This window comes from Herpailurus yagouaroundi, unplaced genomic scaffold (genome assembly GCF_014898765.1).
Source record: "Herpailurus yagouaroundi ecotype Mexico unplaced genomic scaffold, PumYag 100, whole genome shotgun sequence".
NCBI lineage: Eukaryota > Metazoa > Chordata > Mammalia > Carnivora > Felidae > Herpailurus > Herpailurus yagouaroundi.
The window spans coordinates 72826701-72851163 of record NW_024412391.1 but is presented as its reverse complement, the minus strand read 5'-3'; the positions used below and the strand labels follow the sequence as shown (position 1 = coordinate 72851163).

The 24463-nt window shown below is 34.3% G+C and overlaps 1 protein-coding gene across 2 annotated transcripts in view; it reads right to left on the bottom strand.

Moving 5' to 3' along the window:
* SEMA3A (semaphorin 3A) overlaps positions 1-24463 on the bottom strand; it is a 479082-nt gene that overhangs the window by 83817 nt on the left and 370802 nt on the right. For both annotated transcript variants that reach the window (XM_040472793.1, XM_040472792.1), the window contains 2 exons: positions 14630-14723; positions 5615-5734 (listed from right to left, as the gene is read on the bottom strand). In XM_040472793.1, the coding sequence (XP_040328727.1) occupies positions 5615-5734; positions 14630-14723 (214 nt within the window). The remainder of the gene's footprint in view (positions 1-5614; positions 5735-14629; positions 14724-24463) is intronic.

Here is a 24463-nt window from a genome sequence, read left to right as displayed (position 1 = left end):
TCTTTATGAAAAGAGAAACCATATTTAGTGAGTTTCTTAAATTTATCATTTGCAGAGTAGAATAATTTCATGCTGTGTATGTATTTTTTAAAAAGATTATACTTTTGGGGGGGAATGCATTATTTATCAGGCTTAACATTTTTCTAGGTAATAGATTCAGGAGACAAAACCTCAGGTGACCACTATGTTGTGTTTAGGTACAGACTGTTTTTAAATATTACGTACCTTTGCTTCAGCATAATTTCAGCAGAAATAATAAAAAAAATACTATAATTTTTATTTGTGATTCTTTACATTGATACCTCAGAATGTTTAATGAATAAGAATATAATTCGTGGGAGATGTAATTCAAAAGTTAAAAAAAGACCGTATCCCTGTTGCTTTTTTATAGGCTATGAAAACGAAGAGGACATTTGTGGTTGCTGTTGTTGTTTTAACTGAACGGTCACTGAACTTCTATGATACTCATCTGCCCATATAACCATTAAATAAGGCATCCAGAGGGCTTTTTCCTCCAAGGTCAGCAAAATAATACTGACTTATGTAAGCCAGGAAATAATTCAGAATGGCATCGTTAAGAAGTCTGACATTATACAGAGCCAGATAATTCATTTTATTATTAAAAAAAATCCAATTGGATACTCTGACAGTTTATGCCTTTGAAGATGGCAGAATTAAAACAGAGCATGGAAAGAGTTGTACAAGCGATTTGAGATTAGGTATCTGGTACTATGTAATATTAATTTGTGCTCTCATGGTTTACTTGCGGTCACATTTCTTGGTTCTATTTTCAGAAAAATGTCTAGTGGAGAAACTTGAATGTTCAGAGAACATGGAAACTCCTAGTGCACGACCGCAGAGGACAGCCACCCCGGTAGCAGTGGCACAAGTGAAAGGAGGTGGAACGATGACCTGCACACCGTTTCAATCACAGAAAAGAGCAAGGGGGCTGGTCTAGCCACGGGCACGATCCTGTGAAGAAATTCCACTACAAGGAAACAGGTCTTCTCGACATGAGTGGGAAGGCCTCACACTCCGGGCACTGTAAATAGGCCAGTTTGTGCTCACCGGGCCTTCGCTCTCTCAGGGAGGCATGTGGTTTCATATATTAAACCTGACTTGGACTGCCCTTTCACCCTGACTCAAATATAATCACTCACAGAATGGGTGTGAGGAAGCTTCCTAAGCGTGCTCCAGCCAATGGAAGTGAAGTACAGGATACTGAGAAAAATCACATTTATTAAGTGCTTACTATATGTCGATTGTTTGCCTAGTACTTTTTTACACATTATCACGTTGCCAGTTTTTCACTACTGTAAGAGGTAATCCCATTCAATGTAAAGGCAAGGTGAAGCTTACTGTAAAGACTGTAGTCTTTCCCCCATTTCATATTACATCCCACCATCAGTCCTAGACATAAACAGTACTGGAAACAGTGTCCATCAAAAAGAAAAATAAAAGTGGGTTAGCGACTATCTGCTCTAACGAATGGTTAACACATATAAGTAGGCAGCAGTATTTACATACCAAATGGTTAAGAAATCATGACTGCAACAGCACCATAGACTTAGTTTTCTGACTATGAATATATAGAGAACTGTACCTAATTTTCACACTCTTAGTAAGTTGAAATTGGAAGTGAAGTTTAAATGAAGTTAAAATGACATAAGATGGGGAGAATTTATAATGTACAAGAAACAAAACAGTGAATTTGGGCACATCATGTCAAACTCAAACCAGTACATTTTTTGAAATCACAAGTTGTTCTAATACCTAGTAACCTTAAACTAGGGGCTAATTTAAAAAATCATATTTAAAGCACAGTTATGTAAAAATCAATAGATTCCTTCTCTTATGTTTCTTCATCAAAAATTGTTACTCATTCTGGGGCACCTGAGTGGCTCAGTCGGTTAAGCGTCTGACTTCAGCTCAGATCACCGTCTCACGGTTCGTGAGTTCGAGCCCCGCGTCAGGCTCTGTGCTGACAGCTCAGAACCTAGAGCTTGCTTCAGATTCTGTGTCTCCTCTGTCTTCCCCTCGGCTGCTTGCACTCTATCTCTTCCATGGTCTCAAATATAAACATTAATAAAAATTTGTTTAAATAAACAAAATCGTTACTCATTCCTAATTTTTCCTATTGAAAGGAAACTAAATTTAAACCTTGATTGATACTATAATAAAAAGGTAAATTTTAGTTGTTATCAAAATACTGGAATTCTATTTAAAAAATATCAAGATATTTTAAGATCTAATTCTAGGCAACCATTTTCGTTTATTATTTGTCTTCAGCAGGAATAAAAATTAAAAGTCACCTAAAATAGGGCAACTGGTGCATCCGAAATAATTGAATAGGTCTGAATTGATTTGAGAAAAGAAAAGTAAATCTTTTTCTTTGAGTAAAAGAAAAACAAAATTAATTTTAATAGGCCCAAAGACATTCCAAAAAGTACCTTGCTAGTATTTTTTACTTCTGTCAGCACAAATGATTGTGTAGTCTATGCTGATGCCTTAGACTCATTTATTTTATGCATGAATATGTAAACATCATGTTTCCAATTTTATTCTGGAATGGCATTTAATTTCATGAGGCCTGTGATTCACACAATCCCTTGGTTCTATCTCAAATGTGTCCATACCCTCCATCTTGCAGCAGTTCTGGTTTCTGCACCCTGTCAAATGTAACCTTTGTGCTAATTTGGTAAAATCAGTTCTCACGTTTAGTGCTGAGAGACTGATAACCGAATTCTCAAATGAACTACACATTTGCAAGATGAAGTACAGAGCTGTGGACAATGACTGCTTTCCCACAGTGTAAATTCTTCAGACTCAGCTGTCAACATGTAAGTGTGCAACACAAAAGCAGCTTTAACTTGATGACTTTTTTCCTCCAAGGCCATAAAAATGAAATGGATACTATAGTCTCCCTTATGTTATTCCATCTTCTTGGATTTTCTTTCGCATCGACAGTGAAAGCCTGTATGCCCTTTAGAGTTCTTAGTAGATCAAAGTCTCCTTGCTGAACAAATAACAAACATTTTTCCCTCCTACGTAACTATTTTGGTTTGAGAACAGAGCAGATAGCAATGTTGAAAGAGGTTTTTTTTCCCACCATTTTGCCTCCATACAAAGGCCAGGCTTAATAATTGACAGTGGATATTTCAAAATTGCTCCCTGAGATGTTTAGAGTTTGGTTCTTTTATAGTTTTATACAGATAGTATTATGGTGATTTCAGCATCTTTTCCTTTCCTTGGTGAGGCCGCTAATTTCTCATAAGGTCACCCACTATTCCTCCTATGACCCCCCCCCCCAGGATGGATATTTGACTATATGTCCAAACCCTTTTGAACACCACAGTGTCTGCGCTCAATTATGAATGATTTGAGGCATCATCTGCATTGAAGAGAACAAACAACGGGGAAGTGCTGTCAAACTTACTAAAAACTTGAGAGAGCAGGGAACAAGGGAAACTAAGAGAGGTAACTCTTTAAAGAGAAAGGGCTACTTAACAATAAGAAATGCTGCAAGAGATATTGTCCAAATGGAGAGACTGATTTAAATAAAGTGTACAGAAAGTTAGCAGTTATCACCAACTGCTTTTGGAGAAGCAGTTTCATGGACTCAAACTCAGGTTTAAAGTTGGCTAAAGGCAGCATAAACTTCCCTAAATGGACTTAGATGCATAGGGACTTCATATCACACCATGATTAAAGGAAGGGTTTGGATAGAACAGACAAACAAGTCTTCCGTTGAGGGGAGAAAATCACGGAAGGAGAGATAAAGACCGCAAAAGAAATGTACATTGGGTAAAACTATGAAAAAAATATCAATACAATTAAGTGGAAAGGCAGCGTGGTCAAACATGGAAGAGGCACACCACTCATTAATACATAAAAAAATAATAGGATGATCAGAAATGTTGTTGCAGGAGGGCAGAGATGCTGAGCTAATGGGAGGTGTGTTTTATGTTTTCAGTAGTCACTTTAAAATAAGAGACATTTCAGGACAAAGATTATTATACACAACTCACAGTCTCTGGAAGTTTCAATGAAGCTCAACAGCAGAACTGTGATCTTTCTCTAACAAACCAATGAAAGAGAGAGGTGATGAAAGGAATTTTGGGTTCCAGGAAGGGCAGGAAAAACAAGTGTGGTAGAAGTTTGAAGAATGAGAATATTCAAGCATCTTAATGAGAACTTAGACGGTAACCCATGAGCTCCATTCTTGTTAATGAAGCAAAATAAAACGAGGAAAATTGTATTTATTTATTTTAGGCATATAAATTTCGTACATTTTCTCCTACACTAAATTTATTTACATACTAAAAAGAGAAAGAAAGTAAAAAAAAGTATCTACTTGATCAAGTTGAAGCCAGTGCCTGAAGTTCAGGAAACTGGGTTCTTGTTACAAATCTTGTACTACTAGATTAGATAGAATCTTAGATAAAATATTAGTCTTAATTTCTTCACCTATAAAAACTGAGAGAGAATTTAAGGAAGATGAAGAGAGAATAAAATGAAATAATATAAAGTCCTGGGGCGCCTGGGTGGTTCAGTTGGTTGGGTGGCTGACTTCGGCTCAGGTCACGATCTTGCGGTCTGTGAGTTCAAGCCCCGCATCGGGCTCTATGCTGACAGCTTGTAGCCTGGAGCCTGCTTCAAATTCTGTGTCTCCCTCTCTCTCTGCCCCTTCCCCATTTGTACTCTGTCTCTCTCTGTCTTTCAAAAATGAATAAATATTACAAAAAAAATTTTACAAACAATAAAGTCCTTTGAAATTTTGAAAATATTAATGGAATACTACTTGGCAATGAGAAAGAATGAAATATGGCCTTTTGTAGCAACGTGGATGGAACTGGAGAGTGTTATGCTAAGTGAAATAAGTCATACAGAGAAAGACAGATACCATATGTTTTCATTCCTATGTGGATCCTGAGAAATTTAACAGAAGACCATGGGGGAGGGGAAGGGAAAAAAAAGTTAGAAAGAGGGAAGGAGGCAAACCATAAAAGATTCTTAAAAACTGAGAATAAACTGACGGTTGATGGAGCGGGAGGGAGGGAGGGAGGGGAAAGTGGGTGATGGGCATTGACGAGGCACCTGTTGGGATAAGCACTGGGTGTTGTATGGAAACCAATTTGACAAGAAATTTCATATTAAAAAAAAAAGACAATATTTTCAACATAATGTTATTAGCATTATAATTTTTTTAAATGTTCAGTAACGTGTGATGCTCTCAGGGCACTATGAGAGACGTGGAGAAAAAATTTACTACACGTTGACATCTGTCGTGTTGTCCATGTAAGACTGGTAAGCCCTCTTATCTTTTTCCATTGCCTCCCTTCCGCAGCTCCAACCCAGATCTATTTCTTTCCACAGTTAACTGCTGAGAAACTTCAGTTTTGGCATGAAGCAAATATTTTCCTCAATTTTTAATCTCATCTGGCTCTGTTTTCCCTATTTTCTCACACCCACAGTCATGAAGTCACTAGCGCGAGTTTAAGCGCGTACTAAATCTCAAGTCACACCGTTGGTACCGTACAGGGAAAGTTCTCCACTGACTACTCCAGTTAGACGTGTTACGTAACATGCTTGTGCTCTTATACACACCACCTACCGTTGAGCCACCTGGAATCATGCTGCTCTGTTCTGATTGGGTGATGGTGCCCGAGAGTTCTGAAGATCGCAAAATCTCGCCCCATAAAATCAGCTGCGGTCCCGGAGTATAATTCTCCATCTACGTTGTGACAGAATAAAACCACATACATATACTTTAATTCAATTAAGGAAAGAAAAACACAATGAATCAAAAGAAGGAAAGTCTCAAGTTATGACCCTGCTAGAAAGAACACAGATATGCTATCTGCATCATTATGCAATTACTCATTTTTATTCTATGTCTTTGTTGAAGAGTATTTTATTATGAGATCACTCACTGATTAAGCATCTACTCCGTAAGTCCTGACTTCAAATAACTGAGTAAAATATGGTTCAGTAGACATTACATTTATGTCTAACATTTATTATACATAACATAACATAAAAGACCTAACATTTATTCTTTTCTACTATGATGCGAGACAAAGTGCAAAATACAGAGGTATAAAGCTACTGCTGTTCTAATATCCTTATTTATTAGGTTAGGATATCACTGTAAAATCTTCTATGGTTTTTATTTTAATGGAAATTAAACTGTCAATGTATTTCCTTTTCAGTGGTACCTGAGTTAGTAAGATTTTACAATACTTTAGAAAGAACTAGTATTTTCCTCACCAATAATTTTTTTTCTTGCTTTTATTTTTGAATGTATCAGGTGGGAGAAGGGTTCTTAGTAAAAGTTATCACATAGTCTAAAAACAAGTCCATCACGTAGTTTCATATATTAAAGAAATGTATCTGAAGAGGAGGAAATTTTGATAAATATAGGTCATAATCTCCATAGTTCAAGATTCTACTATGTTTTTTACTCATTTTTACTGAAAATATATCAACTCTAGGTCAGAGTTTAATAAATGAGGAATCATAATCACAAGGTTAAAAAAAAGGAAAAGAAAAGAGGGAGGAGAAAAAGAAGTTAATATTTACTGAACACCATTCTGTGTTTGCTGGGGAGTCATGCACTAGCTGGACACTTTCCAATTATCTCATTTAGTTCTGTCAACCACCGTGTGATGTAAATGGTATCCCTACTTAACAGTTCAAGAAACCCAAGGTTGCTCAGCTGATGACTAGGATAGTAAGGGTAAAAGTTCAAACTCAGGCTTGTTTAATCTCAAGCCTCTTACACTAAACTATACCAGCTTTTAATAAACTGAAGGTTGTATAAAAATTTTATTTTATTTCCTTTAAACAGAAAATACCTCATATTATTTCATCTAGGAAACACAGTATTGCCTACTTACTTATAATGAATTATCAGCAAAATGAAACAAAAAATATGAAATCATCTTTAAATAAAATTACCAGTAAACTTAATACTATCTTGCTGATCATTTAGATAAGTTAATGTTTCTGAATTCAGTGCCTTGAAAATTAATCAGAAAATAAAATAGGCATAAAGTATAACTTAAACATTTGTATAACACTATTATTTCCAAGGATTTTTATATTTATAATGAATTTCATATGTATATTGAATATATGAATCAGATTTCTCATGTGATATTCTTTGTTCACACCCTCAATTCTCACTTCCACATGAAGGTTTTATAATGAAAACAGGCATTCTCAGTGGTCTAACTCAAATCAGTTCCTTTGGTACAGCTTGTGGTTCTCTGAAGTGTCTTGATGCACCAACCTTTGGACGACGTCCAAGGCAGTGGAGAAGAGTGATGCAGGGAGAATCAGTGCATAATCCAGGTTATAACTTGAAATACTACTAAATGACACCTTATCTTATGGACTTTAGGATAGTGATCATTTACTTTGGGTTGTTGTGAATCAAGACAAATAAAAAATGATAAAGTGACAATATATTAATGAATGGTACTCATATAACATTCTAAGCTGTCATAATATGGTATCTTTGGGATTTAAAGGCATCTTGTATTCTCTTCACTTAATTAAATATCAAGTTCAAATCTGATCTCTTCTCCCCATAATAGTTGCAATAATATTTTATCTGCCCACAAGGTAAAAAATAAAGCTTTTCTTTTCTTTTTTGTTTATTTATCTTTACTTATTTATTTTGAGAGAGAGAGAGAGAGAGAGAGAAAGAGAGAGAAAGTGCAGGGGAGGGAGAGAGGGAGAAGGAGATGCCCAAGCAGGCTCCATGCTGTCAGCACAGAGCCCCAAATGGGGCTCGATCCCATAAACTGTGCGATCATGACCTGAGCCAAAATCAAGAGTTGGATGCTTAACTGACTGAGTCACCCAAGTGCCCCCAAACAAACCTTCTCAAGCAAACATTCTATGAATGAGCTACCTATGAGTTTCAAAGGTAAATGTTTATTGTCTCCTTAACTTTTACTTATATTTAATCACTATAATACTTTTATTAAGGTTACTTTTTTATCTTTTTACAAATAATTAATAGATGTAACAGATTTTTAAACTTCAGGTAAATTATTTTTCTTGAGATGTGTGAAGAAGGTGGTACTAATTAAAAATGTGTTGTAATAGCAGCCTAAAATGTTCATGTTAATTTCAAATATTTTCATGTTGCAACAGCTCTAATAGGATGCCTTGTGTCCTCTTTACCTTGAAAAATCAAAAGTATTAAATTATTCATTGAACCTCACTGCTCTGTCAAACATGTGTTAGGTGATAAAAATCAGGAAAGGTGAAAAGAGAATCACCAAAAGTGAAAACTGAACAATTTCATATCAGAGTGTAGTCAGACACAACATGTCCAATAGGAGGTTTAATCAGAAATGGAAGAGTAAAGAATGTCATTAATTATTCTTTTCTGGGGGGTATGCCTGGGTGGTTCAGGTCATGATCTCATGGCTCATTAGTTCCAGCCCCGCATCAGGCTCTGTGCTGACAGCTCAGAGCCTGGAGCCTGCTTCGGATTCTGTGTCTCCCTCTCTCTCTTCCCTTCCCCCATTCACATTCTCTCTCTCTCTCTCTCTCAAAAATAATATATTAACATTAAAAAAAATTTAAATATATTTTTATGTCTCTTTGACTTATTTTATTACATAATTGGAAATTAGTAGATTTAATCCCTTTCCCTCAATCTTTTTTTTTTTTTTTTGCTTGTTCAGTGTGAGTAAAATCCATAATTATGGTTGCTATTATGTGTAAACTCTATTCACAGGAGAGCTGAAATAACAAAAACACCACCAAAAGAAAGTGTTACTTAGATATATAGAGGTATTTGCTTCTCTTACTAATATATGTACTTGTTTTATAACTTACACTTTTTATCCACTCCCACATAAGGAAAGCAAAAATCAATATAAATGAAGGCAAAGGCAGAAAGACTGATTTTGTTTCCTTTTTTCACAATAGATAAGTAGGTCATTTAGAGAAAACAGAGAATTCTTCAGCAGGAGAGCTACTGATCAATTTAGTACTAAAAACAGAATTAAAGCACGGACTCAGAAACCAAAGGAAGTTAGCAGTTTAGGCACCAGTTGCCTCCAGTCATAGGAAATTCCCTCCCACCTGAATATTATTTTTAGCAAGAGTCATCTGTGAGCTGTAGGGCACCAGATGATTAAGAGGCCGTGAAGGATACATTCTCATATTACCAATGTTCAATATCAGTAACTTTTTAAAGTAATATATATTTTAATAACATATATTTTTTTTATTTTTAGAGAGAGAGAGAAAGAGTGCATGAGTGGGGAAGAGGGACAGAGGGAAAGAGAGAGAGAGAAAATTCCACGGACCCCAATGCAGGGCTCGATCCTATGACCCTGGGATAACGACCTGAGCCAGTATCAAGAGTCAGATGCTTAACCAACTGAACCACCCAGGCACCACAATATCAGTAACTGTTTTTTACACCAGGCCTTAAATCAGAATTTCTGCTTAGATGTCAACTCTTAGCAGGGATGAATGCTCCACAGAAATTGTATCACACATTTATTAAGCTGGCCCAAATGTACAGGTGTTAAAATACTCTACTCTTGCATTTTTATAAGCAAATAAATAATAATCAACTTAGAATATATACTATTTAGGGGCGCCTGGGTGGCACAGTCGGTTAAGCGTCTGGCTTCAGATCTTCAGATCTCGCGGTCCCTGAGTTTGAGCCCCGCGTCAGGCTCTGGGCTGATGGCTCAGAGCCTGGAGCCTGTTTCCGATTCTGTGTCTCCCTCTCTCTCTGCCCCTCCCCCGTTCATGCTCTGTCTCTCTCTGTCCCAAAAATAAATAAAAACGTTGAAAAAAAAATTTTTTTTTAAAGAATATATACTATTTAATAAACTTGTGTATTTCCACTATGGATTAAAGACCTAGTACCTTTTGTGGCTATATAAAATGATCTAATGAAAACTGAGTATAAGAAATTTACTATACCTCAGTTGGCTTATTTTTGAACAAGCATGTTTAACAAAAAAAAAAAGTCACCTCGCCAACTTCTTTTGCAGTTTCTAGGTCATTAATGAAGTTATCAAATTATATGTTGATTCTCGGGCATAGTGCTAATTTTCCAGTTTTCTGACCCTTAATATAAGTCTTCTTGAAAATCTGAAGTAGTAGATAGGTAAATGTTATCCTACAATGATTCAAATAGCATTATGGTTAGGATACATATTTTTTCCATATGTACTAAGCTACTAGTGAAATAAAACATGAAATTTATCCAATTTTATTAAATTTCTGGTACAACAGTGTACTCAATTAGTTGTTATATATATCAAAGTGGTTGTAGATACTCTAATAGTTTTTAGTCTCTACAAAAAACACCCTATAGCAAGTCTGATGTCTCAAAAAGAACACATCAGACTAACAAAAACTAGTGCTGACAGATGTAACTAAGAACCTAAAAACTGTCAACTATGAAAGTTGCTAGTTGAGTATACTGCCATTCTTCCTTAACTGTAAGCCTTCTAAACTGTCTCTAAGGAAAGCATTCTTTACTGAGATGAACAAAAAGTTGAGTGAACTGCATTTCCACCATGGCAGAGTTACCTGAGAAGCATGTGTTGAAAACAAAAGTTCATATGTACTCTGGACTTTATGTTCACAGCTCAATATGAAGTAAAAATGTGGCTTAGATCAGTTAATGTATTGGATTACAATTCCTAAGAAGGGTGTGGTGAGAAGTAGAAGGTAAAAAAAAAAAAAAAAAAAAACATTTCCTGATGAAACTGCAGCATTACTAACACAGGTGTAATGTGGGACATGGATGTTGAGCAAAAATCAAACAAACCTAAAGACAAGCCATTATGTTGTTAACACCTTAAGTAAATTCCACTCACAGAACAGCACAGTAATTAGAAACAGAGGAAAAATAAATTTGTGTGTCTCTCTCTATTACATGGATACACACACACAGACACAGATACACACACACACATACACACACACAGTGCATGGATGTAATCCATTTCTTCAGAGTAAAAAGGTGTGGGAATAATTTTACATTTTTACATTTACTGAACATCTTCTCTGTATGAATAAGTATAATGTGCTGGCTTTGTTATTTATATCGTACATTTAAAACTAACATTTTTAAGTAGTTAATATGTGCATATGGCACAAAATGAAAAATATAAAATTTATAAGGTATCAAATCTGTCTCTCAGACTCTCAGACTCCTTTACAGCAACCACTATTACTTTTTTTTTCTTGGTTTCCACTTCTACATATATTCCAGAAATATGTAAGCACTCAAATGTGATATGCTATTAAATTGTCTTATTTAGTTCTCACAACTAGCGGAATTATAATGTCCATGCCATTTTACATATAAAGAAATTGAGGCTCAGAGAGGTTCAAATAATATTTTCAATTACAGTTAATTAACTTAGGGAGTACCTCTTTGATCTAATACCAAGTGAGAGCATATTCTAATGTCAAATTACATTCTTTCCTGGGGCAAGGCAGAATTCTAGCTTGGGGAAACAGATCATAACTAAAAGTCCTAGACCCTTGCCATAGATTTCAATAATATGATTTAGTGATGGATTATTTCTAAATTATTAGGACTATAATGCCTGGAGAAGACTTCAATAAGGAAATAAAACTGCTTTTCATATTGACTATTGCTTTTATGTCATGAAAACGTGAGATGACACTTAATTAGTGAGGAAAATACAAGATTTTATTCTTGCAGCCACACCTGGCATTTCTTCTGAGCAGGGGAGAAACTGCTATTCTTAATAAAAAATAAATAAAGTCATTAAAATATTTACAGGTAGATGAAATAAAAAATACTTAAAAATTAATACTGGAACTATTTCATATTGACAAAATGATTTTTATTAAAGGAGATTTGAAAAATTAACTTTACTAAGGTCATTTAAAAACTTAGGACCTGTTACAGGATTTGGAGACTTAATTTAGTAGCTATGCATGGCTAAGGAAAGAATCCATATGTTTTGTGGTCATCGGCTTAAAAACCATTTTGAAAAGAAGTTATACTAAACCTTGATAAATTTCATGAACTAATTTTTTAAGCTGTCATCTGGCTTTAAAGCTTATTACTGGTTGAAACTGCTTACTAGGGGGACTAGTGACATAAAAAGTATCTGCTGTCAGGATTCAGCTAACCAGTTTATAGGTGGTTTGAGCCAAACATGAAACTTTATTTCCTAGTATTGGGAACAGAAACAGCCCGGGACAACCTTGAAAATTTCTCTTATGTGCTGAAATAAGGAGAATATATTCAGTCTTTCGGGCAGACAGGCTTTCCCAACAGGCAATCTCTAACACACAATGTACTACCTGTATATTTCAGAGACAGTTCTTACTGTTATACGTAAAAGTTTGGGAAAATATTCATGTTGAAAAAACTCCATTAAATCATCAAGCACTCTTTTTAAAAAATCACAAGAGAAAATGCCAAAAAAACCCACCAAGGGGAATTAAGTGTACTATGAGAAGAAGAATTTATAGTACAGTTATAAGGAAAGCAAGTAACAAAGTCACAGCTCTTGAATGAAAATGATGTTCCAGAGATTTTGAGGGATTTTCATTTTTCTGTACCTTGCTATTCAGCTGATTTAGAAATTAATTTATGTGGGCTTGAATAGTTTTCCTTGTCAATAAGCACTAAATACCTCTAAATGTTACTCAACTATTTGACCATATCAGAGAGGTGAGGTCTGGATTTCCATTTGAAAGCTGCTTCTTTTTTAGCCACACATCCTTTCCTTGATTCATGAAACTTCCATCATTCTCTTTTCCTTTTCACAACCCTAAACAGCTTTTTCAAAGAAATTCTAATATAAAACCAAAACTATGGAGTTTCATATTCTTTGTGGACTTGTGTGGTTGCATACCATATGAACTATGTAATACTTACTTGTCATCATCCTTTCTCGATGGAGTATTAAAATAAATAATCAAGCAAATCCCCACTGAGAAACATACCACAAATTAAAGCTGCTTTAGGCACGAGTTAACATACTGCTTTTTGAACAATATCTATCTTTTTTTCTTCAGTATGCAATTTAAATAAGTACAGGCTGCAAGTTTGTGCAAGGTAGAACTCCTCCCCTTTGTTTAAGACAACTTTCAAATTTCTGTGTGTGCACTTAAGGAAGTTATCTACATGTAATCACTAGGCCAGCTGTGAAGAGGAAAATTATAAGTGTGCTATGTTTGCTGCATTCCTCCAGGTCTTAAACTTTTGTTAAAATGCTTCATGAATGTATCAAATGGACTGCAACTGTCTACATTTGAAAAGCAATAGAGGAGATAATTCATGTTGTACTGTTCTCATTCTTAATAGAAAAGAGATCAGAGATCAGCGGAACATACTAGTAAACACTAGAGAATAGTGGTAAAAATAGATCTTCATAGTTAATGCTGTAGTCAATATGACTAGAGTTTATTTTGCTAAGTAGAAAAAAAAGTTATTTTTTAGAAACAAAAGACTGGCAAAATTGAACCTTATGACATATCAAATAATAACCTAAATTTACTTTTTAAAAATCTAGATTTATTATGCAAGATTCAATTAGACATGTTATGCTTGATAAGTTTCACAACCATTTTTGTTATGAAATAATTACCTTCTATGTTTTCTAGAAAAGGAAACAAAAAAAAGGAAAGAAAACGAAAGTTATATAATTTCTACATGATCATATAGAAAAATGTATTCAGGAACAGACTAATGACTCAGAATCTTTTGTGTTTTTGTTTGTTAGCACGCCTAAAAGTCCAAAAAAAGAAAAAAAGAAAAAAAGAAAAATTGTTTAATGATGTATCACCTTTTTTTCACGTGTTTATTTAGTGGTAGTCTAAAGGTGATTAAAAGTATGTGGAAAGAATTCTTTATTTTTCAATACAGACTAAAGTTTTCTCCCTCTTTAGCTTATTTCAATCTTTCTATCTCCATCCTTTGAAGTATGACTAAGGATTCCCCACCCATCTGCATTGCTGAAGGAAAAGAAGAAAGAAGACAACCAGAAAATGATGGTTAGAGGCAAGTGTAGAGGAAATACATTAAACTTTTGTTAGATTAAAAAAAATGGCGTAAAGCAAAAAACAAAAAAAAAAAGATGAATAGTGAAGTCCTTCCTTCATTTCGAGGTGACACAATAGGTTCTCTGAGAATTGTATGACCATTAAAACTGTACTGATTAAGTTATCCAAATGTTGAGAGTGTGACAAATCTTGTAATTACAATGAACAAAGATAGACAATCTCATTCTTTCCTTCTGACTTGTCAAAATTCTCCCTTGAAACTCCTCTTTTATAAAAAGAAAACCAAAACGACTTACTCACAGATAAGAATTTTAAAGTCTTAGTGGAAATGTATGGTGACAGCGCAGGCAATTTTAAGGACACGTATTAAACCATTTTGATTACAAAGAATCACAGACGAAACAGTACAATAATCAAAGCAGCATTTAGTATTTTTTTCTTCATTTTCAAAATATTTTAAAATATCTCAACTGGCATCCTCCTAAAATAGTTTGTGATTAGTAATGGAAAATGTTGGTATATAAAAAGGAACAATCTGGTTATTATCTATAGAAAATTCACTGTTTAACTGTTGACCACGCACCTATTAAAAGAGATGCCGTCAGCAGTTTAGGGTCATATGGACTCTTCCCACGGCCATTTTCAAAATGGGAGTCCTCCAGCTTAAAAATATTATCCTGTAGAAAAGAGAAAGAAGGGGAGAATTTATTTAAAACAAGAACTATGTTAACATACCTGTTAACCAGAGAGAGGTTGAGCATTTGTGTCTACCATCAAGCAGTATTATTTGTGTAAACTTTAGAGATGGCAAAATAATTTAAGTGGATTAAAACCAACTATTAGTAGCCAAGCATTTACTTGCTCCGTGATTATTAGTACCAATTAGCATGTTTCAGGTAATAATGTACAAATGAATTCTAAAGAATGAGACCAGTCGTGATAAGAATAGAGTGATCATTTTATCACATAGGTATGCCAACCATGACCCTAATGGCTCTTGAAGGAAAGAATTTTAAATTTAAATGATTCTTTTTCTTCCTACACATACAGGAAAATATAGCAATTTACTACATCAGATATCTAGAATAAGACAGATTATCTTACTTTTCTGTATGTACTTTCCCGAAGGAAATGCTAATTAGCCATAGCAGTCACTTGACCCACTCCATCGTTCCCTCAACTTTTCTGTTTATGTTTCTCGAGCATTTTTAAATTACTCACACTAGAAGGTGGAAGATACCTGAAACTCTCTTTCTCAATTTCTGTAAGTGTGAAATATCACACTGTATGTTATGGAAGGTGTTGCCTGAAGGTAGTGTCATCAGAACAATAGCACAGAGGTGACATATGTTTATCACAGGAAAATCTGCTCAGCTGAGGCTCAGGTACCCAGAAACTGGAACATTTGACTACATACAGAAATAATCACAAGTACCACGGTAGAAAATATCCAGAAAGCACTGCAACAAAAGCCTTAATAAGGAAGTAAGTAACTCATGACTGAGACCCCATCTCAGCTACAAGTATCTAGCTACTGAAATGTCTATGTGACCATGGAGTAAACCGGGGAGAGGGGTCACTTCTAAACCCTCTTTTTAGAACCAAATGCTCTGGGAATTAATTAGGTCAGAATATACATGCTTTTGCCAGTAGCACATTAACTTGTCCACAGGCTGAAATAAAATAGCTTTTTTGGCAATTTCTCTACAATTCACATAAAGTATTTTCTATCTCCTTAGAATAATAAAGGGTATTCATTTTATGGCCAATAAAGATCACTTTATTTAACATTTAATATTTCTGATGGAGCTAATGGCAGGGTTTCAAATCATGACTCTTAAAATTCATTTGAGTTAGAAAAGAAGAGAGAAAAAGGAAGCCAACCAACAGTGTTTTCCATCTTTACTACTGTGAGAATTACTGATTTTAGCCTTTTTTGCAGTGATTCTGTATTTGGTAATCAGCTATTCCCTAGTTATGATGGTTGTTTAGCTGAGTTCTGAAATATACAGAGCACAAAAATTTATGGGGTTTCTCAGAATTGTGCTAAGGTGCAGTGGGAAGGGCAGTGAGTCAGAAGTCAGGCCCACCTGGCTCAATGATTAGCTCTGTTATTTTTTTGTCACCTATTAATGTCTCTGAGCCCTAGGTCTCTAAAAGTCAATGGCAATAGGGTATGTAACCTCACGTTTAAGGATTGAAGAAGTGAAACAAAGCATTTTTGAGGCAGCAAAATAAAAAAAAAAAAAACACAAATTATTTTTACTTTAATACTGTTCATATAACCACTATAACCAAAGATTATTCAAATTTAGTGCATATCGTTATCATTATTATAAACTTTCCTAGTATAATTTGAAAGAAATATTGCTTTAAGACAGTTATGTGAGTTAGAAAATTATAAACCTATTTACAGATACAAATTTATCATAGGCACATATGAAAATTATAATATGAAACTTGACATATGCCAAGAAAAAGTACAGAAGAATCTCTTGAGTATTAGATTATTTTGATAAAAATTAGGTAATAAACCGGAATTTTCTCAGTAAAAGATACACACTCTGTTGCCACAAATCACAGAAAATGTTATTAAAATTTGTATGATTATTTCTCACAATAAGGAAGCAGTAAGGAGAAGTGATGGTGTGGCTGAAAATACTGTTATAAGTATTATTATAAATTTCTTGTCCTCATAAGACATTTTATGACACTGACAAAGATAGAGGAGCCATCCATCAAAGTAGGAGTCACTGAATGTCTGGGATCATGTGTCCAAGTTAATAAGACAATGCCAAGGTAGATAAGAAGTACTTCCAACCTCAGGTTTAATATTTGATTTACAAGGTAAAGGATTAAACTTCATAGAAGAGTGTTTAAGCATGTCACTTATGGTTCGAGAGAAGATGAAAAATTACCTTTTGCCACGGTGTCAGATAATGTGCTCAAAGCTGGCCTTCTCCTTTCCCCTTTTTCCTTTAAATGTAACTCTTACCCAAATTTCTGGGTATCCATCATGTAATTCTATATTCTTACACAGCTTTACTAAAGAGTAAAACATTGAATTTCCTTTCCAGCCTACAGACAAGGGAGCCTGGAATAAGTATAATTCAATTTCTGAATAGGAAGGTAAAAGACTTTTCTTACACACAACTGTTTATAGTGTAAAATTCATACCCATTACATATAATAATGGGGTGCAAAGGTATTGGTATCAGACAGAACCAAGTATTATCCCGGATCTTTCTTTTATTAATTCTGGGCCTCAGGCAACTCCTACACCCTTCTGAAATTCCAATTAGTATGCACTCAAAAAATATTCATTAACTTCATTTTTCCATTGTCTATAGTTGCCACAATAAAAACATTCTTTCCTATATTGATTGATATCTCTTGCGCCATATTGGGAATGCCTGCCTATATTTTCACTGGTAGAAATTAGGATAGCTATTGAAAATACATGTAAATGCCTTGGACTCCCAAGATGCACTGAAAATCTTTCTTATGTACAACTAGATCACAGTCTAGTTCAAAAGCTTACCTGAAAAAAATATCATGAATTATAATATGTATAACATTTCTCAACTAAAATACTCTCCTTTTAATATGTCTGATGTGATTCATAAGAAACAACTATAATGCTGTTTTTTGTCTTGTAAGCAAGACCTATTAGATGTGTGAAGATATTAACCCGTTGTAAAAGAAAGAAAGGAAGGAAGGAAGGAAGGAAGGAAGGAAGGAAGGAAGGAAGGAAGGAAAAGAAAAAGGCTCTGTGTGTTAATATAACTGAAGAATAACACCCTATGTTGTCATATGTAACATATCACATAGACAACCGTCTGGCTGGGCTTAGAAGGGCTTTTGAAATCTGATTGCTATTCAATGATTTTCTGTTTTAAAAGTATTATATAGATCACACATGTAAGTAATAAGACCAGAAATCCTAAGACCAAGGTATACAATTAAACTTCATAGCTTCTATGTCTTATTTGGGCTGAAGTGATTTTCATTTTTAGAAATCCATGAACAAAAATCTAGCTGCATGGATTCTAATTGCTTTAGCAGATACTATGAGCATATCATATAAGTTATTGGGCTATATTTTATTACATGATTGCATCAGTTTTCAGCAACTATTTTTAGCTTTCAAGACCACTCATTCCCCTTTGTCTTTTGGATTTCCTGAATGTTATTAGACTGTGGTGAGGTAAGGCATTAGAGGAAATAATAACTGTGCTAATGTCTAATCCAAAGTCTTATAAATTATAAACCATTGGTGACATCATGGCAATAAATTTCCGAAATCTCAATCTTCCCCAAGTAATAAATTTGGGGCACAAAGTTGTAATTTTAGTTGTTTTATTTAATGATTAAAACATAAATGATGTTTGTAAAAAAGAAAAAAAGGAAAAGAAAATCCTACATATATGTGACAGAATGACCATTTTGGGTGGGAAACTAAATAAAATTAAGTCAAACCAATACTTGGAAAGTATTTAAAAACATATACTATTCTATTTTCTTTCAAATTGCTCTTTCTCCTCTCTTGCTCCTTATAAAGGACACCTTGTTTGCCAGTTATACTGAATTATCAAAATTTCCCTGGTCGCACTATTCTTTTTCTCATCCCTGCCTGAGACCTCTTTCTTCTCTACTCACTTACTCTCAGCCCTCAACCCCAGGGTGAACTTCCTTTCCTTTAAGAGTAAATTAAAAAGTCTCTTCCTAGGAGAAGTCTTCAGAGATTCTTGCAGATATAATTTATTAGCTTCCTTTGTGCATATCCTAATTAACAATACTACGCAGGCAATGACTATATTGGCTTCAGCAAAGATGGGATGTAATAGGATCTCACAGGAAATATTGTGGCATGGTGTATTTTGCCCATAGGAGATGCTTTTGTGGATCAAATTCATCTGGAATTTACTTTTCCTAAAAAGGTGACTAGATCTATGTTGTGCAATATTATAGCCATAAGCCACATGCGGCTGTTTAATTAATTAAAATTAAAAAGTCAATTCCTCAGTTAGACTAGCTACATTTCAAGTGCTCAATAGTCACATGAGGTCTGTGAATACAGTACTGAATAGATGCAAACATTTCCACTGTCAGAGAAGTTCTATTGGACAAGGTAGCTCTGGATCCAGAATTCCATTCCCTTAAAAATCCATGAAATCTACAAGGATGAATCATAGTGGAAAGACAGTATAGTTTTTACTAACCAGGGTCATACTAAGTAACATTTAATGGCAGTAGAGATGAATATCGGTCCTGAATATTCTTGTGTGTCATTCTTCCATTTGAATCGCTTTTCTCTAATCTATGCAGTTACACATTTTACCCATTATTTAAAGTTTAGGTCATTATACACAATCCATTAAATGTTTATTGATTTTACACAGCAGAAAAAATATTTTCTCCCTGAAACTTGCATAGCAATCTATTCATACCCTCTCAGTGTCATTTGTTACTTTCAGCGTTGATATTCCATGGTGCACATGTTTTTGTGTTTTTTTTTCCTATTAAATTGTTTTGAGTAGAGGAAAAGATATCATTTGCCAAATACTAAAATAGAACTTTGCACTGAGTTAAAGCTCAGTGAAAAAATGAGTGAATAAATGAGTAACTGACTTGAGTTAAAGAGGCTCTGTAGAAAGACTATATCCCAGGGATAGAAAGGACATAAGCCCCGGCTCTAGGGGCTGATAATTTAAGGATATGACCAGACAAACACAAATGTGTGGTAGAGGAAGACTATAAAACTCAAATATTAAGGCAAGTTTCAAAGTGAGTTTTAGGGGAAATATGATACAAGTTAACTTTTTCATGTTATGTTACTGTTAATGTATTATTGACACTTATCATACACTTCCAATATGAGTTTACTCTTACTATAAATGATAAAAAGTAAAACCTAGTGAAAAAGAGTATAACCATAGAGTCCTTTTTGTTTTTACATCCCTATTCCTCTTTAATTTTCATTGGGCCTTATTAATAAATATTAGCCCTCTTAATAGAGAAATCTTCATCGAGGGTAAAATGACCAGAATATTCCTCTGCAAAACTTTTAAAAAATTTTTAAAACATTTATTCATTTTTGAAAGACAGAGACAGACAGAGTGCAAGCCAGAAAGGGATAGAGAGAAAGGGAGACAGAACTTGAAGCAGGCTCCAGGCTCTAAGCTGTCAGCACACAGCCTGACATCAGCTGGAACTCACCAGCTGTGAGATCATGACCTGAGCTGAAGTCGGACACTTAACCAAATGAGCCACCCAAGCGACCCCTATTCTGTAAAACTTTAAAAACCTTTTCGCCAATGTTCTATTTCTCCTGTGTATCCTATCATTCTGGTATAACCTCACCATTTTGTACTCAACAGAAATTACTTCAAGTAATCTCTTAGATATATGCAAGGGGAATAAATAGCATATGAGAGGAGCTGTGTGCACTTGCTAAATGTAATTTTCTATTTATAAAAATACATAATTTCTTACTGGCATATTCATCTTTGGATCTATTTTGGAAACTTCCTAATTTATATAAATTTTATGAAACACTAATATAAATAATAATTAATATGCTAAATACATATTGAGCTGTGAGTAAGAATTATGTTTGAAATGTGAAAGTAAAATGTCTATTTAATTCAATGGGGCATACGAGAAATTACAACAAAAATTATATAGCAATAGCATATTATACACACACACACACACACACACACACACACACACTATTACAATGCTTATAAAGCTATTTGGTGGCTATGTCACTTAACAATAAACATAGTAAATGTTAATGGTGCCCTAGTATTTCAAGTATATTATTTCGGTTTAATCTTCAAATAAGCCAATTATTATTATACAAGCTTTATAGCTGAGAAGCTGAGACATTTTACATATAATAATCAAAACCACAAAGCTGATAAGTGACCAAATAAGAATTTGATAACAGAACTCCTTCAAATCCATGTTTTTAACCACTACATTAAAAATGGATTTACCATATATATTATTTGAGACATACCCAAAAATAGTAGAAAGTGGAAACCACAGGAGTTCAAAATGGAGCTAATTTTCTGAAGAAAGGCTTTACTTGATTTCATCCTTAAAAGATGTATTTTGGGGGCGCCTGGGTGGCTCAGTCGGTTAAGCGTCTGACTTTGGCTCAGGTCATGATCTCGTGATTCATGAGTTCGAGCCCCGCATCAGGCTCTGTGCTGACAGCTCAGAGCCTGGAGCCTGTTTCAGATTCTGTGCCTCCCTCTCTCTCTGCCCCTCCCCTGCTCATGCTCTGTCTCTCTCTGCCTCAAAAAAAAAAAAAAAAAAAACAAAAACAAAAACAAAACCAAAAAAAAACATTAAAAAAAAAGATGTATTTTGGGGAGAGATGAGTGTATCTATGAGCATGTATGTGTGCGTATATGTGTGCATTAGCTGTGGGTGCAGAGGGTCAGAGGAGCTCATAGAGAGAGGGCAGACGAAGCAGATTATTCTATCTAGGGGAAACAGCATGAATAAAATTCCCTCAAAAATAAGTTCCTATTAGATAAATAACAAAGCCGAGTTTAGACAATGAGGAATATATACATACATTAAGAGATAAGGCTGAAAAATACATTTGGAGTCCAACTGTGGAAAGTTTTCTGTGCCAAAATAAGCACATTAGTGTGTATTCAGAAGGTGTCAGTGACACAGCGATAATTTTAGCTGGAGAACAATAGCATCAAAGAGGTGTAATATTATGATGAATCTGACAGTGATGTGCAGGATGATTTAGAGACATACGTGCCTGGTGGCAGGAAAAGAACCACTGCCATAGTCTGGGGAGAGGAGAATTAGGTCTTGTTACACATTGCAGCAATTTAAAGGAATTTTGTATGCTGTAGGTTGTGTCTTGGTCAAGTTGTTTGGTCTAGCTCCTATGTAGCTCAATGTTTGTTTTTGTTTTGTTTTGTTTTTAACTTGTTACATCAGAATCATCTTTCCTCAAGAAAACTGAAGCTAAGCATATACATGTTTTATAAGTAGTCTTTAGGGTTTATTGATTTTATGTAAAGAGTTTCCAAATTAGTTATTCTATAAAGACTTTTCTGTTTCTAACATGGTGTGATTCTTTATCCTATCACTCTGAACTTGGACATTAGCTTCTAGTTCTTTGTCCCCTCTCTCCTTGAGCATAATGCAGAGCATTATCTAGATTTTTAAAACCCATTTCCTTTGCATTCTCTATACACTGTTACTTAGAATTCATTTATTTTTATGAATTCAGCTTCTGAACTTCAATCTCAATCCTTCTGCTATTCTAATAATTCAAACTTAGTTTCCTGGCCTGTTTGAATCACCTTATTCTCCATAGTTACTTCAAAGCTGAGAACTTTTAAAAGTCCTTGGCTCTTCAAGAAAATATAAGACCAATTACAAATAATAAACTTCATAAAAACTAGTCTGTCAGAAAGTTATTGGATTTATACATTGTAGGAAGATACAAAAGAAATGTAACTGTGGTCTCTGTTACTGTATGCTATATAAATAAAGCAAACATAATGTGCTGCACCGATTATAATGTATGAATCTGCCTTATATTTAACTATGACTTTAGCCATTTCATATCATATTAGAATTTTATCTTTCTCTGCAATAAAAGAAACAAAACATCGCTGCAATTACATGACTGCTAATTATAAATAAAAAACCCAGACAAACCTCAGTGAAAGACTGAAAGAGAGATTAAAAAAAGGATTAATACCTGTAAGGATTTTTAGGTCTGAATATACTAACAATACCTTCTTTTCATATTGATAGTTTCGAGTAGTTTTAGATATGTAATAACTATACTATTTGGTTTTAAATCCAAAATGTAGTACTTTGACGCTAAAATACCATTATTATGCTTATTCAATAATTGCCAATATGTTTTTAAATACAAATGCCTTGGAAAGGGAATTTTCCTAAGTACAGCTACAAAACCAGCTATATAACTGTTGTAACAAAAATGAATTTTATCTATTAAAAATAAAAATGTGCCAGTTATATAAAATATAGTCTAGTTTAATATTCATGATCCATGATCACTCACTAGATACATTCAGGCAGACTTTATTGAATATAATTTCTGTTTCCAATAAGTTCCTAGGATCCAAAATAGAGGAAGGATAACATCATCAGGGTAGACAACATTCTCATTAAGTTCATCTGCAGGTTAAACCTAAGCAGGGATCGTTGGCCCCTGGCCTCACTGATTTTAATGTCTATCATTTGTCCAAGCACTGTTTTAGTATGGCAGAAATCAATCTTACCTCTGAAATTGGTCTCCAGAGGTCCTATGGCTTTTCAGTGGTCCAGAATATACCCGTTGTTTGTAGTTTGGTAGATGTGACACAATATTACTGTTCATGGATTATGAAATACAGATTTTATGACTCATTGTGCTAATTACTGATTATTTTGGAAGTGCCAATATTTGTATCTATGAAATGGGAAATAATCCACAGATTTACCTCAAGGATTAAATGAAATATATTGTATATTAGTATAGAGAAGCATATTTAAACCATATAGATATCTAGTTAATTATTATTCTGATGATTATAAATACACAACAAATGCTACATCTTTGCTATGAAAGCATGTCGATAACCCATTTTCAATGATAATAATAGCTAATACCTGTTAAGCAACTCTTGGCAAACACAGTCTCCTAAGTGCTTTGTAGGTATTACGTTTCAACCTCACTATACCCCTTAAAACACATAGTGTGATTATCCTAGTTTTGTAGATGAAGTAACAAAGACAAAAAATGACTTGTCTAAGGTCACACACATAGCTAGTACGTAACACAGCCAGGTAACCAATTTCTAAAATCAGTAATAACTGGAGAAATTAAAAAAACCTATTTTTTTGTGCTTGATTTGCACAACCATGTTACTTCATCAAACATAAATGCTGAATACACATCAAACATAAAATGCTGTTATAATATTATCTCTTAACTGCATCTTCATGAATACACATCACACATTAAAACATTTGTTATAATATCTCTTAACTCAATTTTGCATTCCCTGTAGTTCAGGCATATGTTAGGCCTTGAATGAATCTTAACTAAATTGATCATGACAGATAACACTATATTTAATATAGTTCTTGCATTATACTATTAATATAGCAAAAACAGGTAAAATCAATTAACATATTTCTAACCTTGTTTGAAGAAAAAATACATGAAACTACTTTGTTTCCAAGTCTGTGAAAAATTAGTCTGTGAAAAATTATTCATTGTCTTCCTAGTAACAATATACAGCCCTTACAGCTGGATTAAATAGGATTTGCCCTCTAAATTTAAGGAACCTGAATTTATCTGGGTTCCTCAAACAAACAGTGACATAATTCATCTGCTTTTTGTCATCATTAAAAT